Source organism: Dasypus novemcinctus, chromosome 9, assembly GCF_030445035.2.
Source record: "Dasypus novemcinctus isolate mDasNov1 chromosome 9, mDasNov1.1.hap2, whole genome shotgun sequence".
NCBI classification, from domain to species: Eukaryota; Metazoa; Chordata; class Mammalia; order Cingulata; family Dasypodidae; genus Dasypus; species Dasypus novemcinctus.
Genome location: NC_080681.1, coordinates 95054141 through 95070626, shown reverse-complemented (window position 1 = coordinate 95070626; position 16486 = coordinate 95054141). Strand labels below are relative to the sequence as shown.

General features: G+C 54.0%; 1 protein-coding gene across 1 annotated transcript; it reads right to left on the bottom strand.

The window, feature by feature from the left end:
• Positions 1-285: 285 nt before the first annotated feature.
• HEYL (hes related family bHLH transcription factor with YRPW motif like) lies at positions 286-14575 on the bottom strand. The gene is made up of 5 exons (XM_004450659.2): positions 14427-14575; positions 8377-8443; positions 7437-7520; positions 6196-6277; positions 286-3179 (listed from the first exon to the last, which is right to left on the bottom strand). The coding sequence occupies exons 1-5, from the start codon at positions 14504-14506 to the stop codon at positions 2515-2517; spliced, it is 978 nt and encodes a 325-aa protein (XP_004450716.2). The 5' UTR covers positions 14507-14575; the 3' UTR covers positions 286-2514.
• Positions 14576-16486: the final 1911 nt, after the last annotated feature.

Genomic DNA, 16486 nt, shown 5'->3' with positions numbered 1-16486 from the left:
AGAAGGGAGGTTGGGATCAAAGGAGGAAGAGCCTGGATTTTTATCATTAGAGCAATTGGGAACTTCTGAAGGGTTTTAAGCCAGATGATGGGATTGGATTTACACGTTTAAGGACCTCGCTGGTTGCTGTTGAGACCTGACCGGCATGGCAAGAGAGAAAAAAGGAAAGTTTTAGGAGGTAAGTGCTGTGATCTAGGGAAGAGAAGGTGGGGCCAGACTAGAGAGAAGTGGATGGACTCCAGAGATACTTAGGAAATAGAATCAACGGGAGGTTTCCAGAAGATATTAAAACAAAACAAAACAAACTTTATTGGATGTCTGCAACAATGGGGTGGGGGGGGACACCAGGAAGGCTTGGGAATATAAACAAAAAATGCAAGTCCTCAACCACAGAAGTGCACACACACAGTTGTCTTTCCCCATTCCCACAGTCTCTTGGGAAGAATGGTTCCAAAATCAACTAAGATGCTGAAAATTCTGGGCCATTTCCACCCCACTGAATAGTGTTGACAAATTCTTCTGGAGTTGGGTACTTGAAATGTGTTTCTCACAGTCCCACTGTGAGAGAATGTGGGATTCTCGCCTGGGAAGCTGCTCACCAGCAGGGACGGTAGCACCGACCTGGTGTCCTGGGAGCAGCAGGCCCCCAAGGAGCTGCCGGGGAGGAGGAAGAGGCAGATGCCGTCTTCCGCTGAGCGCATTCCTTTGGGAGAGAGCTGAAGCGGCTCTTTGCCTTCTGCCCACCTCCCTCTGTCCCCCTCTCCCAACTCCTGGGAGGAGCCTGCACGACTTCCCTCCACTCCCTCCCCGCCATCTCCCTCAGGAATGCTTCCTGCCAGGAACCCCTCTCGGCAATGCCCCTACTCCCACCCCACCCAGCTGTCCCCACTGGCCTACATCTACCAGACCAGGACAAAAGCAATCCCATCAAACTAACTCATACCAAGAAGTGAAAGAATTACTTGAGCTCTTTCTCCCTCCTTGAGGAATTTGCCTTTTCAAAAGAGCTTTCTGGGTCATTCAAATGATCTCTGCCCTCTTTCCCATTTCTCTGAAAGGGCCCTTCTCTCACCCCCCACTCTGGGGTTTTTGTAAACTCCAAGTCCCCTCAATTCAGCCTCTGGGGAGGAGGGTGGTGTGGGGGATCTTCCTGGGGGTGACCTTGGAAGTATTTAATAGCCAGTGTGGAGAACCCCACAGCCTCAGGTCTGCCAGGCATTCATCAGACCGTGGGGGTCCAGGAGAAAAGCCAGGTGGGGCGGGGGAGGCGGAAGGAACTCAGGGGAAGCCGGTCTCTGCCAACCAGCACAGAGGTGTCTCTATATTTTAACAAGCGGTCTGGTTGAATGTCACTCCAGAATCTGCTGTTCCACAGGGAATGGTTGCTGGGCTGTTTTTCCTTCTGTTAGAGGAAAAGTGGCCTAGGCTGGAGCTGGGTAATGAAATGGCCCTGAGCAGAACCAGCTGCGTGGATCCTGGAGGAAAAGGATCTCGGGCCCTCGACCCACTGTGTGACCTTGGATGGCCCTGCTGCCTCCTCCCTCTGGCCCCTCCTCACAGTTATTTATATCCCGCCTGACAGCGCCTGGCTGTTCCAGCAGTCTGGGCTCTGGGAGCCGGATGCAAGCTGGGCAGCTCGAGTGCCTGGTGCTGACTCCCAAGAGGATTCCTCTCTGGGCGCCATCGCGTGGTACCATGGCCCCTCCACGTCGTGCACCCAATGGGAGACCACATGCCTCGAGGAGGGTGTCCGTTGGAAAGGCGAGGAGCTGGGCCTCAGCGGCTCAAGGTTGGGTCCTGGCTGGGAGTGCTGTCCCAGCCCTGGGTGACTGAGCCTCACTGCTGCCGGGAAACCTCCCGCCAGGCAGGTCAGGCCAGCTATGTGCAGGGGACTGTCAGTGGCTGCACAGTGAGTGTCTGCAGCTGGGCAGGAGGGCAGACGCAGGCCCCGCTGGGCTCCAAATCCCCAGGCTTTGGCCGTGGCAGTGGGCGAGTCTGTCCTGTGGGTCTCTGCCATGTGTAGGTTGAAGACAGGTGGTCAGGGACAGACAGTGTTCCCAGAGCAGCTCCTCGTGGTCCCTGCTGAGCTACTTGTCTTGCAGAAGCCAGGCAGACACTGTATTTGGACCCGTGGCCTGAGAAAGCTGCAGCAGTCAGTTGCTCCTCCTGCGCCTTTGGGTTAAAGCTCAGTTCCCAGACCTGGCTTCAGGCCGGCCGCCCCCCCTGTGCTGGGCGGAGCAGGAGAGGAAGACAGGGCACACTCTTAGGATCTACCCAGGTGAGGAATGGGACCAAGCCTCAGGTAAGAATAGCTCCGGGCGAGCTGGGTGGACAAGCTGGGACCAGCAGGGAGGACAGATGGGCCAAAGGAGGAGGAGCCTCTGACCGGTGAGGAAGATACCATCACACTTGAGCCAGTCCAGGACGCGGAGCAGAAAAAGCTGCGCCGTTTTTAGAGTTCCTGGAAAAAGAATCTTCCTCACTCCTTGGGCGAGAGGGGGAGGGAGGGCCAGATCAGAAAGCCCCGATTTCCGAGACCCAGGAGTGGCAGAGCATGGCTCCCGCGGCCCTCCCAGGTGGCCCCGGGGAAGAGCGGCTGGGGGCAGGGGCAGCTGCATAGGCAGTGGTCCCCATGGCAGCAGGGGGGCTGGGGGAGGAGGACTGCAGGAGGGGTGCCGTGTGGCTGCTCCTGGCAGCCCTGCCGCTGGGGACCAGGGGCACGGGGGCAGCTGGCCTCTCCAGGGGGCGGGCCCTCCGAGGGCAAGAGGCTCCCCGACTGGGCTGGAAACTCCTGCGCGCTGGCAGGATGGTGCCAGTGACTCGGCGCAGGGGAGCGGTTCGCAGGGCTGGGACGGGGTAAGCCGGAGAGGAGGCGCTGGGAAGGACATGGCAGGGCCCTCTTCCCAGAATGGCAAGCTGGCTGCTCGGGGCCAACAGCCCTGGACAGCTGTGGAAGAAGGACCAGGGCCAGGCAGGGAAGGCCAGCGGGCCGGCAGGCATGGGCGAAGGCTCCATCTCGGCTGCGTAGCTGTTGAGGTGGGAGAGAAGGCGAATCCGGACGGGGTCTGCACGGCTGCTGGGCCCTTCCAGGACCCCCAGGTACCTGATAACCTCAGTGAGGCACTCCCGAAAACCAATGCTCCGGAAGTCAACTGCCAGTGCTCGGGCATCAAAGAATCCTGCAAAGTGAGGGGCACGGTGAGGGCGAGCGGGCGGCGGGAGGAACGCCGGGCCTGGGGTCGGGACTCTCAGTTCTGAGCCCGTCTCCTCCATTCACTCCCTGTGTGGCCTTGGACACGTCAGCTTGCCTCCCCGAACCCAGTCTCCCCATCTGTAAAGTGGGAACAATAATCCCTGCCTGGGGTGGTGGGTGGTGAGGATCAAAGGAGTTTACTAAACTGTGAAGCATTATAAAATGTGAGGTACTGTTTTCATCAAATTCATGATTAACTCAAAGAAGAAACTTTGTGGCCAAGATAACTGCACTTAGGTGTCAGACACTTGCCAGGTGTGAAACAACCCTGGCTGAGAAAGGGCAGCTGCTTGGAGGTGGCAACAGGGCTGTCAGAGCTGGGAGGCTCCTTGCAGAAGGTTGCACAGCACAGTAGAGAAACACGAGGACTTTGGAGGCGGGCAGAATTGGATTCAAACCCACTGCTCTGTCTGTCATCTAACTAGGTGTCTGAATGTGGACAGCTCTCAACCTTTCTATGCCTCATTTTCTTTAGCTGTAAAATGGGATAACGCAGTACCAGCCTTATAGAGTTGTGAGGGTGACATTCCATGAAATGGTGCCCCCCAAATGCTCCCTAAATTTAAAAGGAGCTATCATTTATATGACTGGCCTAGCCCCTGTAGGCATCCAAGCTTGTCCCCTTGTAGGGAGCCGTCTCTCTCTCACTCTCGACACAAAACGCCATGATTCATTTGTGTCGCGCTCTAAGGCCACCATTCCTCGGTTTCCTACTTTCTCTTTCTTCTTCCCCTTTGTTCTCCCTCTCCCGCCACTGTTTCAGGCAACACGCTCCGATTGGGCACTCCCTAAAGCGCCCGAAAATCTTTCCGCGGACGCTGCAAAAACAACCATCTGCGCATGCGTATGGCGCGAAAATCAAAATCTAGTTACCCAATCATTTACCGACACATACATTGTCGTCAGTATGTGTCACTTCCTTTATCCCTGACTATATATACCCCTGACCAACCCTCAATAAACGAGACTTGATCAGAATCCTGTCTTGTCTCCATTTTTCGTGTCTCTTGTCCCCGTCTCTGTGTCGTCTGCTTTGTTTCTAGATTCCCCGAACTTGGCCGGACAGGAGACGTCCTGTCGTGCTGGCCTGGCCCACGGGCGGGCCGGGCCATCCCCTGGCCTAAAGGAAGTCTGGAAAAGCAGGCCCCCACTCTGCTGCTGTCAGGCCTGGGGACCCTGTCTTTGCCTTGCATCCAGGTGGGCTGCCCCCAAAGGCATTCACAGGTATTCGGCGGCATTTACATCCTTACTGCCTCTCCACACCTGGCCCTCTCTTGACCGCCTTCTGGGCAAAGACAGGACGGTCCCAGCCAGCGCTGGCTCCTTGACTATGGCAGCAAACATCTGTGCCCTGGCTCATGGCTGAGCCCCCACAGAAGGGCATGGAATGAAACTCCAAGTGGAGTCAGGCCAGCTTGGGGCAAGTCCTGGCTCTGCTGTAAACTGTGACTTTAAGCCAGGGGTTCTTAACCTTTTTTTGTTCCATGGACCCCTTTGCCAGTCAGGTGAATACCTCGGACCCTTTACTAAGTCCATACTTTACTGTGTATTATTTAAGAAATATATCACACCCACACCAACATGTCCCCACAAGAATAATGTTTTTTTGAATTTCAATTCAAGCTCACAGACCCCTTGTTAAGAACCCCTGCTAAGCAAAGCCTTTCACCTTTCTGTGTTTGTTCTTTTTTAACTAACATTTACAAGTTCTTATACTTTATGTGCATTAGCTCATTTAATCCTCATAAAACCCTAGTATTATTCCCATTTTAGAGATAAAGAAACTGAGGAATAGGGAGGTTAAGGTAATTGTCCCAGGTCATAAAACTAGCAGGATTCAAATCCAGAGCCTGTGCTCTCAACCAGGATACTTTGTGTTCCCATCAGCCCTTAGCTATAAAATGGTGATAATACCCCACCCTTGAGGTTCTTGTGAGAATCAAATGAGATAATATATGGGAAAGCATTTTGAAAACAAAAAAATCTCCCAAAGATTAGTCATTACTTTTTTTTTAAATTGGATAACCTTAAATGTAATTTGAAATATCTTCCCCTTTGGCTGATTAGAGATAGACATCTCCACAGTTAGCAATGCATTTCTTTGGCAGTAGTCATCTGCTGGGGGACCCATGACTCTGCCTGCCTCCAGGTGATACTGCTGTACACAGAGGCTCAAGAAACACCAGGCTGGGCCTCTTAAAATGCAACTGACCCCTTCAGGGGGAGCAAGTGAAGTCTTTGGGACTTAGGTCCATGTGGCCACAGGCTGTGGAGCTTTCAAGGTTTCCTGGTTGTGAAATCACCAAAACACACAGAGAGGCTTCCTGTGTAGACAAAATTTCCATTTGCTCAGAATGCCTTTTTAAAGCCCCAATTCCATGACTTTATTTTAATGGACTAACTTGAGATAACAGAACGAGTTACGTTTGTCTTCTATAACAATCCCATGACTGATCGTCACCTGTGAACATGACACATCACCCCAGCACTGTCAAGGACACGACAGCCCTGAGGGCTAGACTGGTGGGCAGACAGGCAGGCAGTCAATGCTAAAATCTCAGGTGGGACACTCCCTCGGGTTCAGGCAGGTCAGGGGCTGGGATCCCAGTGAGAATGAGCTCATCTAGGCTAACCCTCGATGTGGCCCTGAGGGGTGGGAGCAGGAGGAACAGTCTATTGTAGAAGAAAGTTCCTCCGAGGTCTAAGACAGAGAGGAAAGAGTTGGGACAAGTGGAGACACTGAAAGTAGAAAAGGAGATGCTGAAAGAAGAGAAGAGACACGCTTTGCCAATGTTCCAGCTGGGCCTTTTTTAGCATCTCCAGAGACTGGGAGCTGCATGAGGGCAGGAGCCACACCCATTTTGTTCACCCCTGTATGACCCCAGCTCAGCCCCAAACTATTTCTTGCAAGAAGGACTCCCAGGAGAGAAGAGCACCAGTACCTGTCCCACCAGTGGCATGGAGCATTTTCAAGTGATCCACTGTCATCTGTAGGACCTCAGCTTTCTCCAGCTTGGAGGAGCCCTGTGTTCAGAAGACAGAAGAGTGAAGGGCTCCAGCTGACCTCCGTCACTCACCTCTCACCCACTGCCTCAATTTTCTCACCTTCCTTCCATTCCGCAACCATCAGCAATTGGGTTTCCACTTTGGTCAAGGCCTCCAAATGTAACCCATTTTCTTCAGTTCTTGTTTTACTTCTCCTACACCAGGCTGGACACTGCCGACCACTTCCTACTTCCTGAAATCCCTCCTCCCTTCGGCCTCGACAACACCACTCTTTCCTGGTTCTCTTTCCATCTTGCCTCTTACTCTGCCTGCTCCATAAATGGTGGTGTTTCCCAGCGAGTGTTCCCCACTTGTCTTCTCACCCTGCACACTCCCTGGGGATTCTCCTCCACTTTCATGGCTTCATTCAGCATCATAATATTCACTCCCAAGACCACTTCTGCCTGCCCACCTGTCTAGACTACCATTCCTGCCCAAGATCTAGCTCGTCATCTCACCTTGTTCTCTGTCTTTTCTGTCTTGGGAAATGTTTCCTAAGCCTCCAGGATCACCTGGTCCCTCAGGTGAAACCTGAAGGTCAGATTTTTCATGTGAATCCCTTGAGGGCAGGTACCAGGTCCAGTTTATGGCCAGTCCTGGGAAGGTTTTTAGTGAATGTCTGTGGAATGACTGACTTGCCTGGGAGAATCTTTGAAGCTATCTGTTTCAAGCCACCCTCCCACTGGAGTTGCCTTTCCCCACCCCCAAGTTTAATGGCTGAGTACTCACTCCCTGAGCAGACTGTTCCACTTTCAAATAGCTCTAGAAATGTCAGTAAATGCAGAGGAATGGGAGACTTTAAAATCACACTGTCCTGAGTTCCTAAGCTGTGTGATCTAGCTGAAGTGACTTGGCCTGTTTCTTCACCTGTGCAATGGGCATAATAATCCATACCTCTCAGGATTGTTTTGGGGATTCAATTCAGTGGGAGGACGGACAGAAAGCCACAACACTTGGGACACAGCAGGAGCTCAGTGAACCTAAATTTCGATTCCCCTTAGCCCTTGGTCAGTGACAGACATCAGTACGTGATCATGGCACATCAGGCCATTACCACCAATCAAGAGACGCTGGAGAGGGGAGTCCTACCTGCCACCTACACAGTATTTCCTTTAGCACAATCAGCAGCTTTGCATACCTGCTTTTCAAAGGCAGTGGGGACCAAACGCCGCAATTCAGAAAGGCTGCTGTTGATGCGGTCTCGGCGCCGTTTCTCTATGATCTAGAAGACAATGACAAGACGTTACTCGTGGGCACCTCAGCAGAGTTCCCAAAGTACCCGTGCGAGCACTGGCTCACTTTTCCCTTCCTAATATTGTCATAAGGGAGATAACTCTATTCTTATTTTATGGAGGAGAAAACCAAGACGTAAGCTCACATAGCAAGGAAGTACAGAGCTAGAAGTAGACCTCGGTCTCTTGTCTTGGTCTGTAGGGGTGATATTCAAAATGTTTAACCACCAGGACAGCAGGGCACCAGCCGACTGGAAGGGGGACCCCAGCCACAGCATGGCGGAGACCCTGGAGGTCCCCTGCTGGCCCAGGGTCACCCTTCAGTTGCTGGGTCGTGTGGAGGCCCAAGGAGCCCCAGGCATTGCCCTCTCCAGCTGCACTGTGCTTTCGTTCCTACTACCTCATTTCACCTCCCGAAACCGGTATGAGAACACACATAGCGGGGCAGAAAGTATGACCCTCATTTTACAGATGAGGAAAACGAAGGCCACAAAGAAATGGTTTAACTAAGGTCTCATGGTTGGTGAGCAGCAGGGCTGGAGCCAGATCCCAAGTCTCTGGACTCCTAGTCCAGTGCTCTTTATACTCAGGGCTTCACACTAATTTGCTTCGTCTTCAAAACAACGCTTCCAGATAAGGACTGTTATTATTCCAGCTCCACAGATGAGGAATAAGGCACTGAGAGGTTAAGTGGCTTTCCCAAAGCCACACTGCTAGCTACTGGCAGAACCAGGATTTGAACCCAGGCAGTCTAGCTTCAGGGTGAGTTTTCTGACCGGGTCCTCTCGGACCCGGAGGGAGCAGGATGAACCTTCGTTGGGCAACTCGGCTGTACTGGACACTCACCCCTCTCCGTTTCTTTCTGGCTTGCATCTGTGAAGGGCTGGGGGTGGACAGCGGCCGGGCCATCTGGCTGGAGAGGAAGAGAAAGGCTTATTTTTCAGAGCTCGGGGACCATCTCCTTGGCCTGGGCTGACCTCCCGGAGGCCCGGCCGTCGGCAGACAGATCCCCCTCCCAGGCGGCCCGGGCGGCCGCCGTCTCCCAGCCAGGAAGAGCCGCGGGGCGGGCAGGGGAGGGGACGCGTTCCCCGCCTGCTCCCCGGGGGCCCATTTCTCCCCGGGCCAAGTCCTCCCAGGCGCTCTGCGTTTCCTGCCTCAGACTCTCTCGTGGGTGCTCGCAGAGCGGCCGCGGGGGGGCTCAAAGGCTCTTGGCACGCATCTGCTCCGCCCTAGCCCCTCGCCGCCGCGGGACCAGCGCCCGGCGCTCCGGCTCCTGCAACCCGATCCCCGCGGGGCGGGGCCGGCCAGGGCAAGGGCGGGCGGCGGCGGGGCCGGCGGCTTGGGTTTCAGAGCGAGCCGCTGGGAACGAGCGTGGAAAGCGCAGATGCCGCCGCTTCCCACGGGCCGAGCGCCGCAGCCGCCCGCCCCCGGCAGAGGCCTGCAGCTGCCGCCTCCTCCCACGCCGTGCGGCCCCGGGGGAGGGGGCGGCCGGCCTCGGGGTCACCGGGGCCCTGTCCCGGCCGGCCTTCGCAGCCCTGGCTGCCTGACGGATGTCTGCTCACTCTGGGAGTTCCCATCACAGGAAAAGGCTCACTCTTCTGGATCTTTCCTCCTCAGACTCTGACCAAAATACCCTCGGGCCCAACTGCCCGTCCTCCTAATGGTTTCCTGCTTGAGAGGCGCTCTTAGAGGTGGAACCGGGGGCTCGCCAGGTCGCACTGAGGTGTTCCAGTCGCCTGGCCAACACTTTCAGAGACCCAGGGCTGGTGCTGGGTGGGGGAACAGGGAGACCCCTCAGGCGGGCCCCAGTCCTCGGGTGTCCCCTGTCTGGTGGGAGACACCGTGCGAACCAACAACTTTAGACAAGGCGACTCCCCTGTTATCTGTGGACACGAAGCACCACAGCCCTGAACTCCTGAGTTTGCAGGCCCCACACCCACTCCTCTTCCCCCCGGGGTGCCCCATGGAGCTTCTGCAAGGTGGAAACCTGGCCGCCAGCTTTGATTCCTCCCCATCTTCACCTCCCCCCCACATGAAAACCTGCCTGTCCCATGTCTAAAATACCTCTCAAACTGGCTTCTTCATCTCCACTGCCATCTCAGGACCAAGCATCGGCCATCTTTTACCCGTACCCTCTTTTATCCCCTACAAGCCTATTTCCTAGACCGTGATCTTTTGAATACAAATCTGATCTTGCCATGCTCTTTAGACTCCTCAGTGGCTTCCCAATGCTTTGAGGACCAAAAAACATTGGTCCCTGTTACCCCCTTGTCTCAACTCTCCCAGGCTCTGTGTGCTGCAGACTGAATTCACTACCTGAGGCCCTTCCTGCAGGTGCACATATTGTTCCCAAGGCCTAGGATTCTCTGGTCCACCCCCCTCCCCCAAGTCTCAGTCCCTTTGCCTCAAACACCCCCTTCTTGGGGAGCCTTTCCCAACACCCTCACCCTTAGGTGGTGTCCTCTGCTCTATACCCTCCTAGCATCCTGTATTCACAGCATTTATGCCAGTTTGTTGTTTTCTATTTATGTGGTTACATGATTAATGTCTATCTCTCCAAGTCTGTAAGCTCCACCAGACCATGTCTGTTTCATTCACGCTTTTATATTTCTTTTTTTGAACTTTTTTGTCATTAGAGAAGTTGTGGGTTTACAGAAAAATCATGCAACAAAATAGTTTCCATATACCACCCTATTATTATCTCCTTTCATTAACATGGTACATTTGTTACAATTCAGGAAAGCACAATTCTATAATTGTGCTGGTAACTACAGTCCATCATTTACAATAGGGCTTACTATTTGTGTTGTACATTTATTCACTCTCGGAGCCCCAGTACTCAGCCTGGACATGCAGAACTCATGGAGGAGCTCCCTCCCCTTGCCCTCATCTTTGGCATCACTGCGCCCGAGAAGTGAGCACGATGACATCTATGTCCCAGGCCTTCACGGAATGGGGCCAACACAGCTTGCCAGGAGGGCCCTAGCCCACACAAGTAGCCTCGTGGCATCTGCAGTTAGGTCATTTTCATTGACTGTCCAGTGAGAAATGGTTGCAGGAAAGACTGGATCAGCAGTTGTCAGATCCGACTGCTACGCCCCTGACTCCATCTGGCCACATCCGGAACAGGACATCTCCAACCCAAACATCTGGACAAGCAGGGCTGGTAAGGGGTCTGTGGGTGCTCCTGGAAGGGAAGGTCCAGCAAGCTAGGTCCAGGATCAGGGTGCATATGACCAGATCCTGTGATTAAGGCAGCCTATTCACAAAGTTTCTCTGGAGCCAAACTCCAAGAACCAAGGTATGCTAAGAAACAACAGCTTTTGTCCCCTCCCAGCTGAATAAGGAGTCTCTTGGGGTGTCGAGTTAGCATCACGCACGTCATTGCCTCAGTCTGATCCCTCCTCAGGGACCGTCTGTCAGAGGCTGATGCACCCATTTCAGGGCAAGGCAGCTTTGGCCTCCCTTTCACTTGTCATGGGCCAACATCACTTTACAGTTTTCTAAGCATCGCTACATATTTCCCCCTCATTTGCACCCTACAATAGCCCCATTTTATAGACGAGGATGCTGAGCCTCGGAGAGCTAAAGCAGCTTGCCCAGCACATGTGTCTGCTAGAGAGCAAAGCTGGCATGGGAATCCATGTTTTCTGACTCCAAATTCAGCATTGTTTTCACTCCTAATTCCCACTTCCTGTCTGTCTGAACAGCCCTCCAGTCCCCTGATCCCTGAAGCTCCCAAGAGCCTCAGCCAGGGTGTGCTTCCAGCCCTGGGTCTGGCTTGGACAGTGGGAGGAGGTGTAGGAGCTTCTTATCTGGGAGTTTGAAAATAAGACTGATTTTTATGGATGCAGAGAAGGTATGCTGACCACCACATGTGTTCCTTGTTCCACTCCCCCAGTCCTGACTGCCCTCAGTTCTGATGTCCCTGGGACCTCCCTGTGGAGCCCTTGTAGACCACACCAATCATTTTGTATCAGCCAAAGGCAGAATCACAATGTCCCAAATGCAGGGGCCTCAGAAAGCACTGAGCCCATTTGTAGAATGAGTAGACTCAGAGAGGAGAAGGGATCTGCTCCAGGTCACACAGCAAATTAGAGGAAAATCTACTGGTACGCCATCCTGTGCCCTTCCCAGGGTGATGCATATTTTCATTGTACCATCAGTTATGTCTCATAACCAATACTTTATGGTCTAGACAACATGTCTACATCCACTTGTCTCATTTATAGAGCAAAAGATCTGTGAGTTAAGTATTATTGGGTCCAGTTTACATTTAGGAAAAATAACGATTTTATAGATGGGGTGACAGAGACATGAAGAATTAAGAATCCTGCCCAGTCAGCCCAGTGTCCAGACTTCCGCATTTTTACAAGATCCTGCTGCCTCAAGAACGTGGCTCCCTCAACTCAATGAAAGAGCAATATTTATTGCAAATTGCCTTGTGCCAAAGGAGGGAGTTATGTGCTTTATGACTATTACCTCATCAAAGCCTCACCCTTTGAAATAAGTATTAGCATCCCCATTTTGTAAGTGAGAAAACTGAGGTTCAGAAAGGCGTAAAGTCACAGGCCCAAGTTAATGGTGGTGAGAATCAAACTCAGGTTGGTCTGACTTCAAAGGCCATCTTGTGCCTTAAATTACTGAGGAACGAACTACAGTCCCTGAATTGTGACAGGTGCTCATTAAATGTTGGCAGAGGAGAGGGGAGAGGCTCTCTTTTCAGTTTGGAGCAGCACGTGTCAGGAGTTCAGCTAGGTGCTCTTGAGTGTATCCCACAGTGTGCTGCACAGAGGCAGGAAGGACACTAACACTACCAGGCAGGTGCCAGCAGCCCTGGTGGAACCCTTCTGCTCTTCACCTGCCCGTCTCTGAGCGTGGGGGATTCGCGCCCTGCCTGTGACCCCGGCGAGGCTGGCGCCTCAATCCCATGGCCCTTGCCACTGTTTATCTGGCTTTAGAGTTCTTTGTACATGCAGCTCTTCTTCCCTGAGAGTTCCCTGAGGGCAGAGGCTGAGCAGGATACATCTGGGCCCCCCACGCCCAGCCGAGGGTTTTGGCCGCAGCAGGCATCGTTCAGCGCTCCGTGAATTGAAGCATTGATGTCTGCTGGGGGGAAGGGAGGGTCCTTTGGTGAGTGCTACAAAGAGGCATCTATAAGTCAGCCTCTGCCAGATGTCCAACTGCTTTCTCTCCTCTGAGGTGGTCTGCTCCTCTAAGAATCTAGACAGTCTCTCAAAATGAGCTCTCGTTGAAATGACAAAATGCTGTGTGGGAGACCACTGCCCAGTGATCCTTTGTGCTTCAGTTCAAATGCTGCCACCGTCCAGAAGTCCTCCCTGCCGTCTTTGGTTGTGAGGAGATACTCCCTGCTTAGGTGTCCTCACAGCCCGCAGTCTGCCTGTGGTCTTTGCGTGACCTGATAGGTCACTGGCCAGGCTGCACGCTCTTGGAGGACAGAAGCTGGCTCTCATCAGCCTAGGTCTCTGGCATCATTTTCATGGCAGCTCCATGAAGACTCAATGACACTGAATTTGGAACCCTTTCCACCACTGTCACATGGTGCTGGGTCCCTCCCCCGCCCCTAGCAGCCACCGACACAGAGAACTATTTCTCTAAAGAGCAATGTCTGCTAAAAATTCAAAAGGCTAGTATGGTGCACAGGAAATTGTATTATACAACCCCAAACCTAATGTACAGAATGCAAGGGGATATTTATTGCCCCACCCTGTTACGAACTATAAGTTAGTGGAAGCTGGTGGCATTTTACTAGGGTTAGTGATTGAGGCAGGATCTCTTCGTCCCAGAAAACTGGACAGTGTTAAAATTTTGAAATGCCCTCAAACACATCCCTAAGAATTAACTGAATTCCTCTCCAATTCTACGCTAGAGAATCAAATTTGGATGAGCCAAGAGAGGCCAGAGAGCACTCCTTCCCACATCCCCACCCTCCTTTATTTTACCAATGAAGAAACAGGCGGAGGGAAAGCACTGGTCCAAGGTCACATCGTGAATTGGTGGCACATTTGGGGCTGGAACTCAGGTCTGCAGACTCCAAGTCAGTCCCTGCTATCCTTTTGGGGTGCTGGATCTCTCACAGTGGGGGCCTGACACTACTTAAGCATTCGCTCTGTATTAGGCCCCGTGCTAAGCCTTTGACATGCCTTACCTCATGTGATTTTCCCAATAATCCTTTGAGGTTGGTTCTATTATTTGTACCCACTTTACAGGTGAAGAAACTGAAGCTTAGGGAGCTCACAGAGCCTGGAAGTGCAATTTGTTTGAAGGAGGTCAGAATATCTAACTGGAGGCAGCAGGTGTAGTAGGAAAGGGACCAGAGCTGGAGTCCCAGCCCTTGCACCGACCCTGGGCAAGTCAGCATTAGTTTCTGCAATACCAAAACCCTAATTTCAAAGTCTAATTTGCTCAGGGGAGGAAAGATTGTCTTCCTCTTGATGCTTCTGGTGGGCTCTGGGAAAAGCGCACCCCAGCTGGGGTAAAAATGGGAAAGTATGGTTATTCTGCACAGACAGCAGATTCCAGGCAGGAGGTGTGGTACCCACAGTCTGGGAGGGTATCTTAAGATCTCCAGGGACGACAACTCACCAATGGCCTCACCCCGGCCCGTCGACAGATAAACAGTCACCACCAGGAAATCAGACCCCGAGCTGAATTCTACCTGCCTCCCAGCATCCCGAACCCTAAGCGTGCGGGTAAAGGCACACGCTGCACACGCCTTAGACGCGGAGGCCTGCAGGCCGTCGCGCACCCCTGGCTCCCACCAGCCTCGCCTGCGGTTGCACCCGAGGACAGGCCCGGATGGGGGTGAGCTGGCACGTCGGGAGCTCTCCCCACCTGCACGCCCTCGGCGCGCTCAGACCCCTCCCGGTCCTTACCTCAGCTCGCCCTCGCGGCCCACGTCGATCGGTCCATCGGACTCGCCGTCGGAGCCGCTCGGCTCCCTGGGCCGCTTCATGGCGCGCGCAGGCTTCCCGGGTCTCAGCCCCCGCGGTGCGGGCTCGCCTTCGGGAAGTCGGCGAGTCGGCCGGTCGGGCCCCGCCCTCGCCCCGCCCCGGCCCCGCCCCGGGGGCGCCGCCGCCGCCCTTTCCCAGGACCCTTCCCTGCGCCGCAGCCCGAGGCGCCCGGCGCCCCCTCGCCCCCGCGGTGACGCGCCGGCCGAGCCGTGGGAAGGCCCCGGGCGGTCACCGCCCCCGCCGACGGCTGGGAGGTGCGGTCTGCTCCGCTCGCCGTGGCCTCTGCACGCTGGGTGGCCTTGGGCAGGTGCCCTTGGAGGCCTCGTGGGGAAGGCTGGAGTCCCTGGACGTCCCTGGTTTGCCTGGGGCGCTGCCACTCTGAGATGCCCCAGCTTTTGCAGGGTCGACCCTGCCCGCTCCTGCCTCCCGGCGTTTCGGGGGGCAGCAGAGACGTCCCGGTTCGGCGAGGCTGGTGGGAGTGGCAGTGACCTGATGCTCGACCTGAATCCCCAGCTAAAGGAAAAGCGGAATGTGTATGGGAGGTTCAGACGCGAGAGAGCCGGTGGTCACCCCCAAAAGGGATGGCCGGAGGGTGGGCCCGGGCCGAGGTCCCTGCAGGCCTGACTTGGGAATTACCAGTTCACCCAAGGCGGAGCAGTCCTGCCAGGCCACGAGCGCCAGGAGAGGGCTCTTCTGAAGCTGTGGCAGGGGTTCGAGGTGCCTGGGTAGGAAGGCAAGCAGGCTGGAGACCGCTCACCCCACCAGGTCCAGCCTCCCTTCCTGGGACACCCCTCTGACAACAGACCCACTGCTCACTCAGTGGAGGCTGCAGCTGCCCTGCCCATAGGGACAAAGACCTGGCATCTTCATCCCAAGGCTCAGAAGGAAGCTGAATGAGAGCATCTTGGAAAGTGGGCAGGGAGGAGGGGTGGGAGGTCAGACACCAGAGAAGGTGTGGTAGGCAGAATAAATGGCCCCAAAGATATCAGGTCCTAAGCCCTGGCACCAGTAAATGTTGGAAAAGGGTCTTTGAAGGTATGACCAAGGATCTTGAGTTGGGGAGATTATCCTGGATTATCTGGGTGGGCCCTAAATGCCATCACAGGGGTCCTTCTACGAGAAAGGCAGAGGGAGATTTGGCACAAGGCAGTGTGACCATGGAGGCGTGGCGGGGGGGATGCAGTCACGAGCTGAGGAATGCTGCAGCCACCAGATGCCGGAGAGCCTGGAGGGGGTGTAGCCCTGCCGACGCCTTGATTTGGGCCCAGGAATACTGATTTTGGATTTCTGACCTCCAGAACTAGAAGACAACATTCTGTTGTTTTAAACCAACACATTTACAGTGAATTGTTACAGCAGCCACGGGAAACTACTACAGAAGTCTTCTCCCTTCGACCTGGGCACAGAGGAGGAAGCCACACTTCCATACAGAACGGGGTTCACCAACTGAGAATCACTGCACTTTCAACCCCACATCAAGACCTGCTGGAGGAGACCTGATTACTGGGTGGGAAAGAACATCTCTGCCTTTTGGTCCTTTTGGGAAATGTTCTTGTGCTACCTTCCATACGTGTCCACATATACAACCACTTGGCTGAGTACACACACACACGCAGCACAGACCTACAGACACATATTGGTATGACACTGGCATAAGCAGTCAGTACCCGCAGCCTGTGCTTCCTCCAGAAAGCCTTCACGGCTAAGGACTCTTATTCCAAATGCCCTCAACATTCACATCACTGTCATGGGCACATATCAGTGGCATGGAAAACACAACCAACAGAGAAGTTGCACACTCCAAACTCTGTGCATTCCCTGAAAAGACAGAAATCAAAGATGACTCCCAAATATCTGCCCTGTGTACTTGACTGAGAGCTCAAAGACTGTTGGAGTTGCTGATTTGCAGGGGAAGATCAATGGCTCCGCCACGGACATGTTCTGTGTGAGATGCCTCGTGTCATCCAAGTAGGGTACACAGT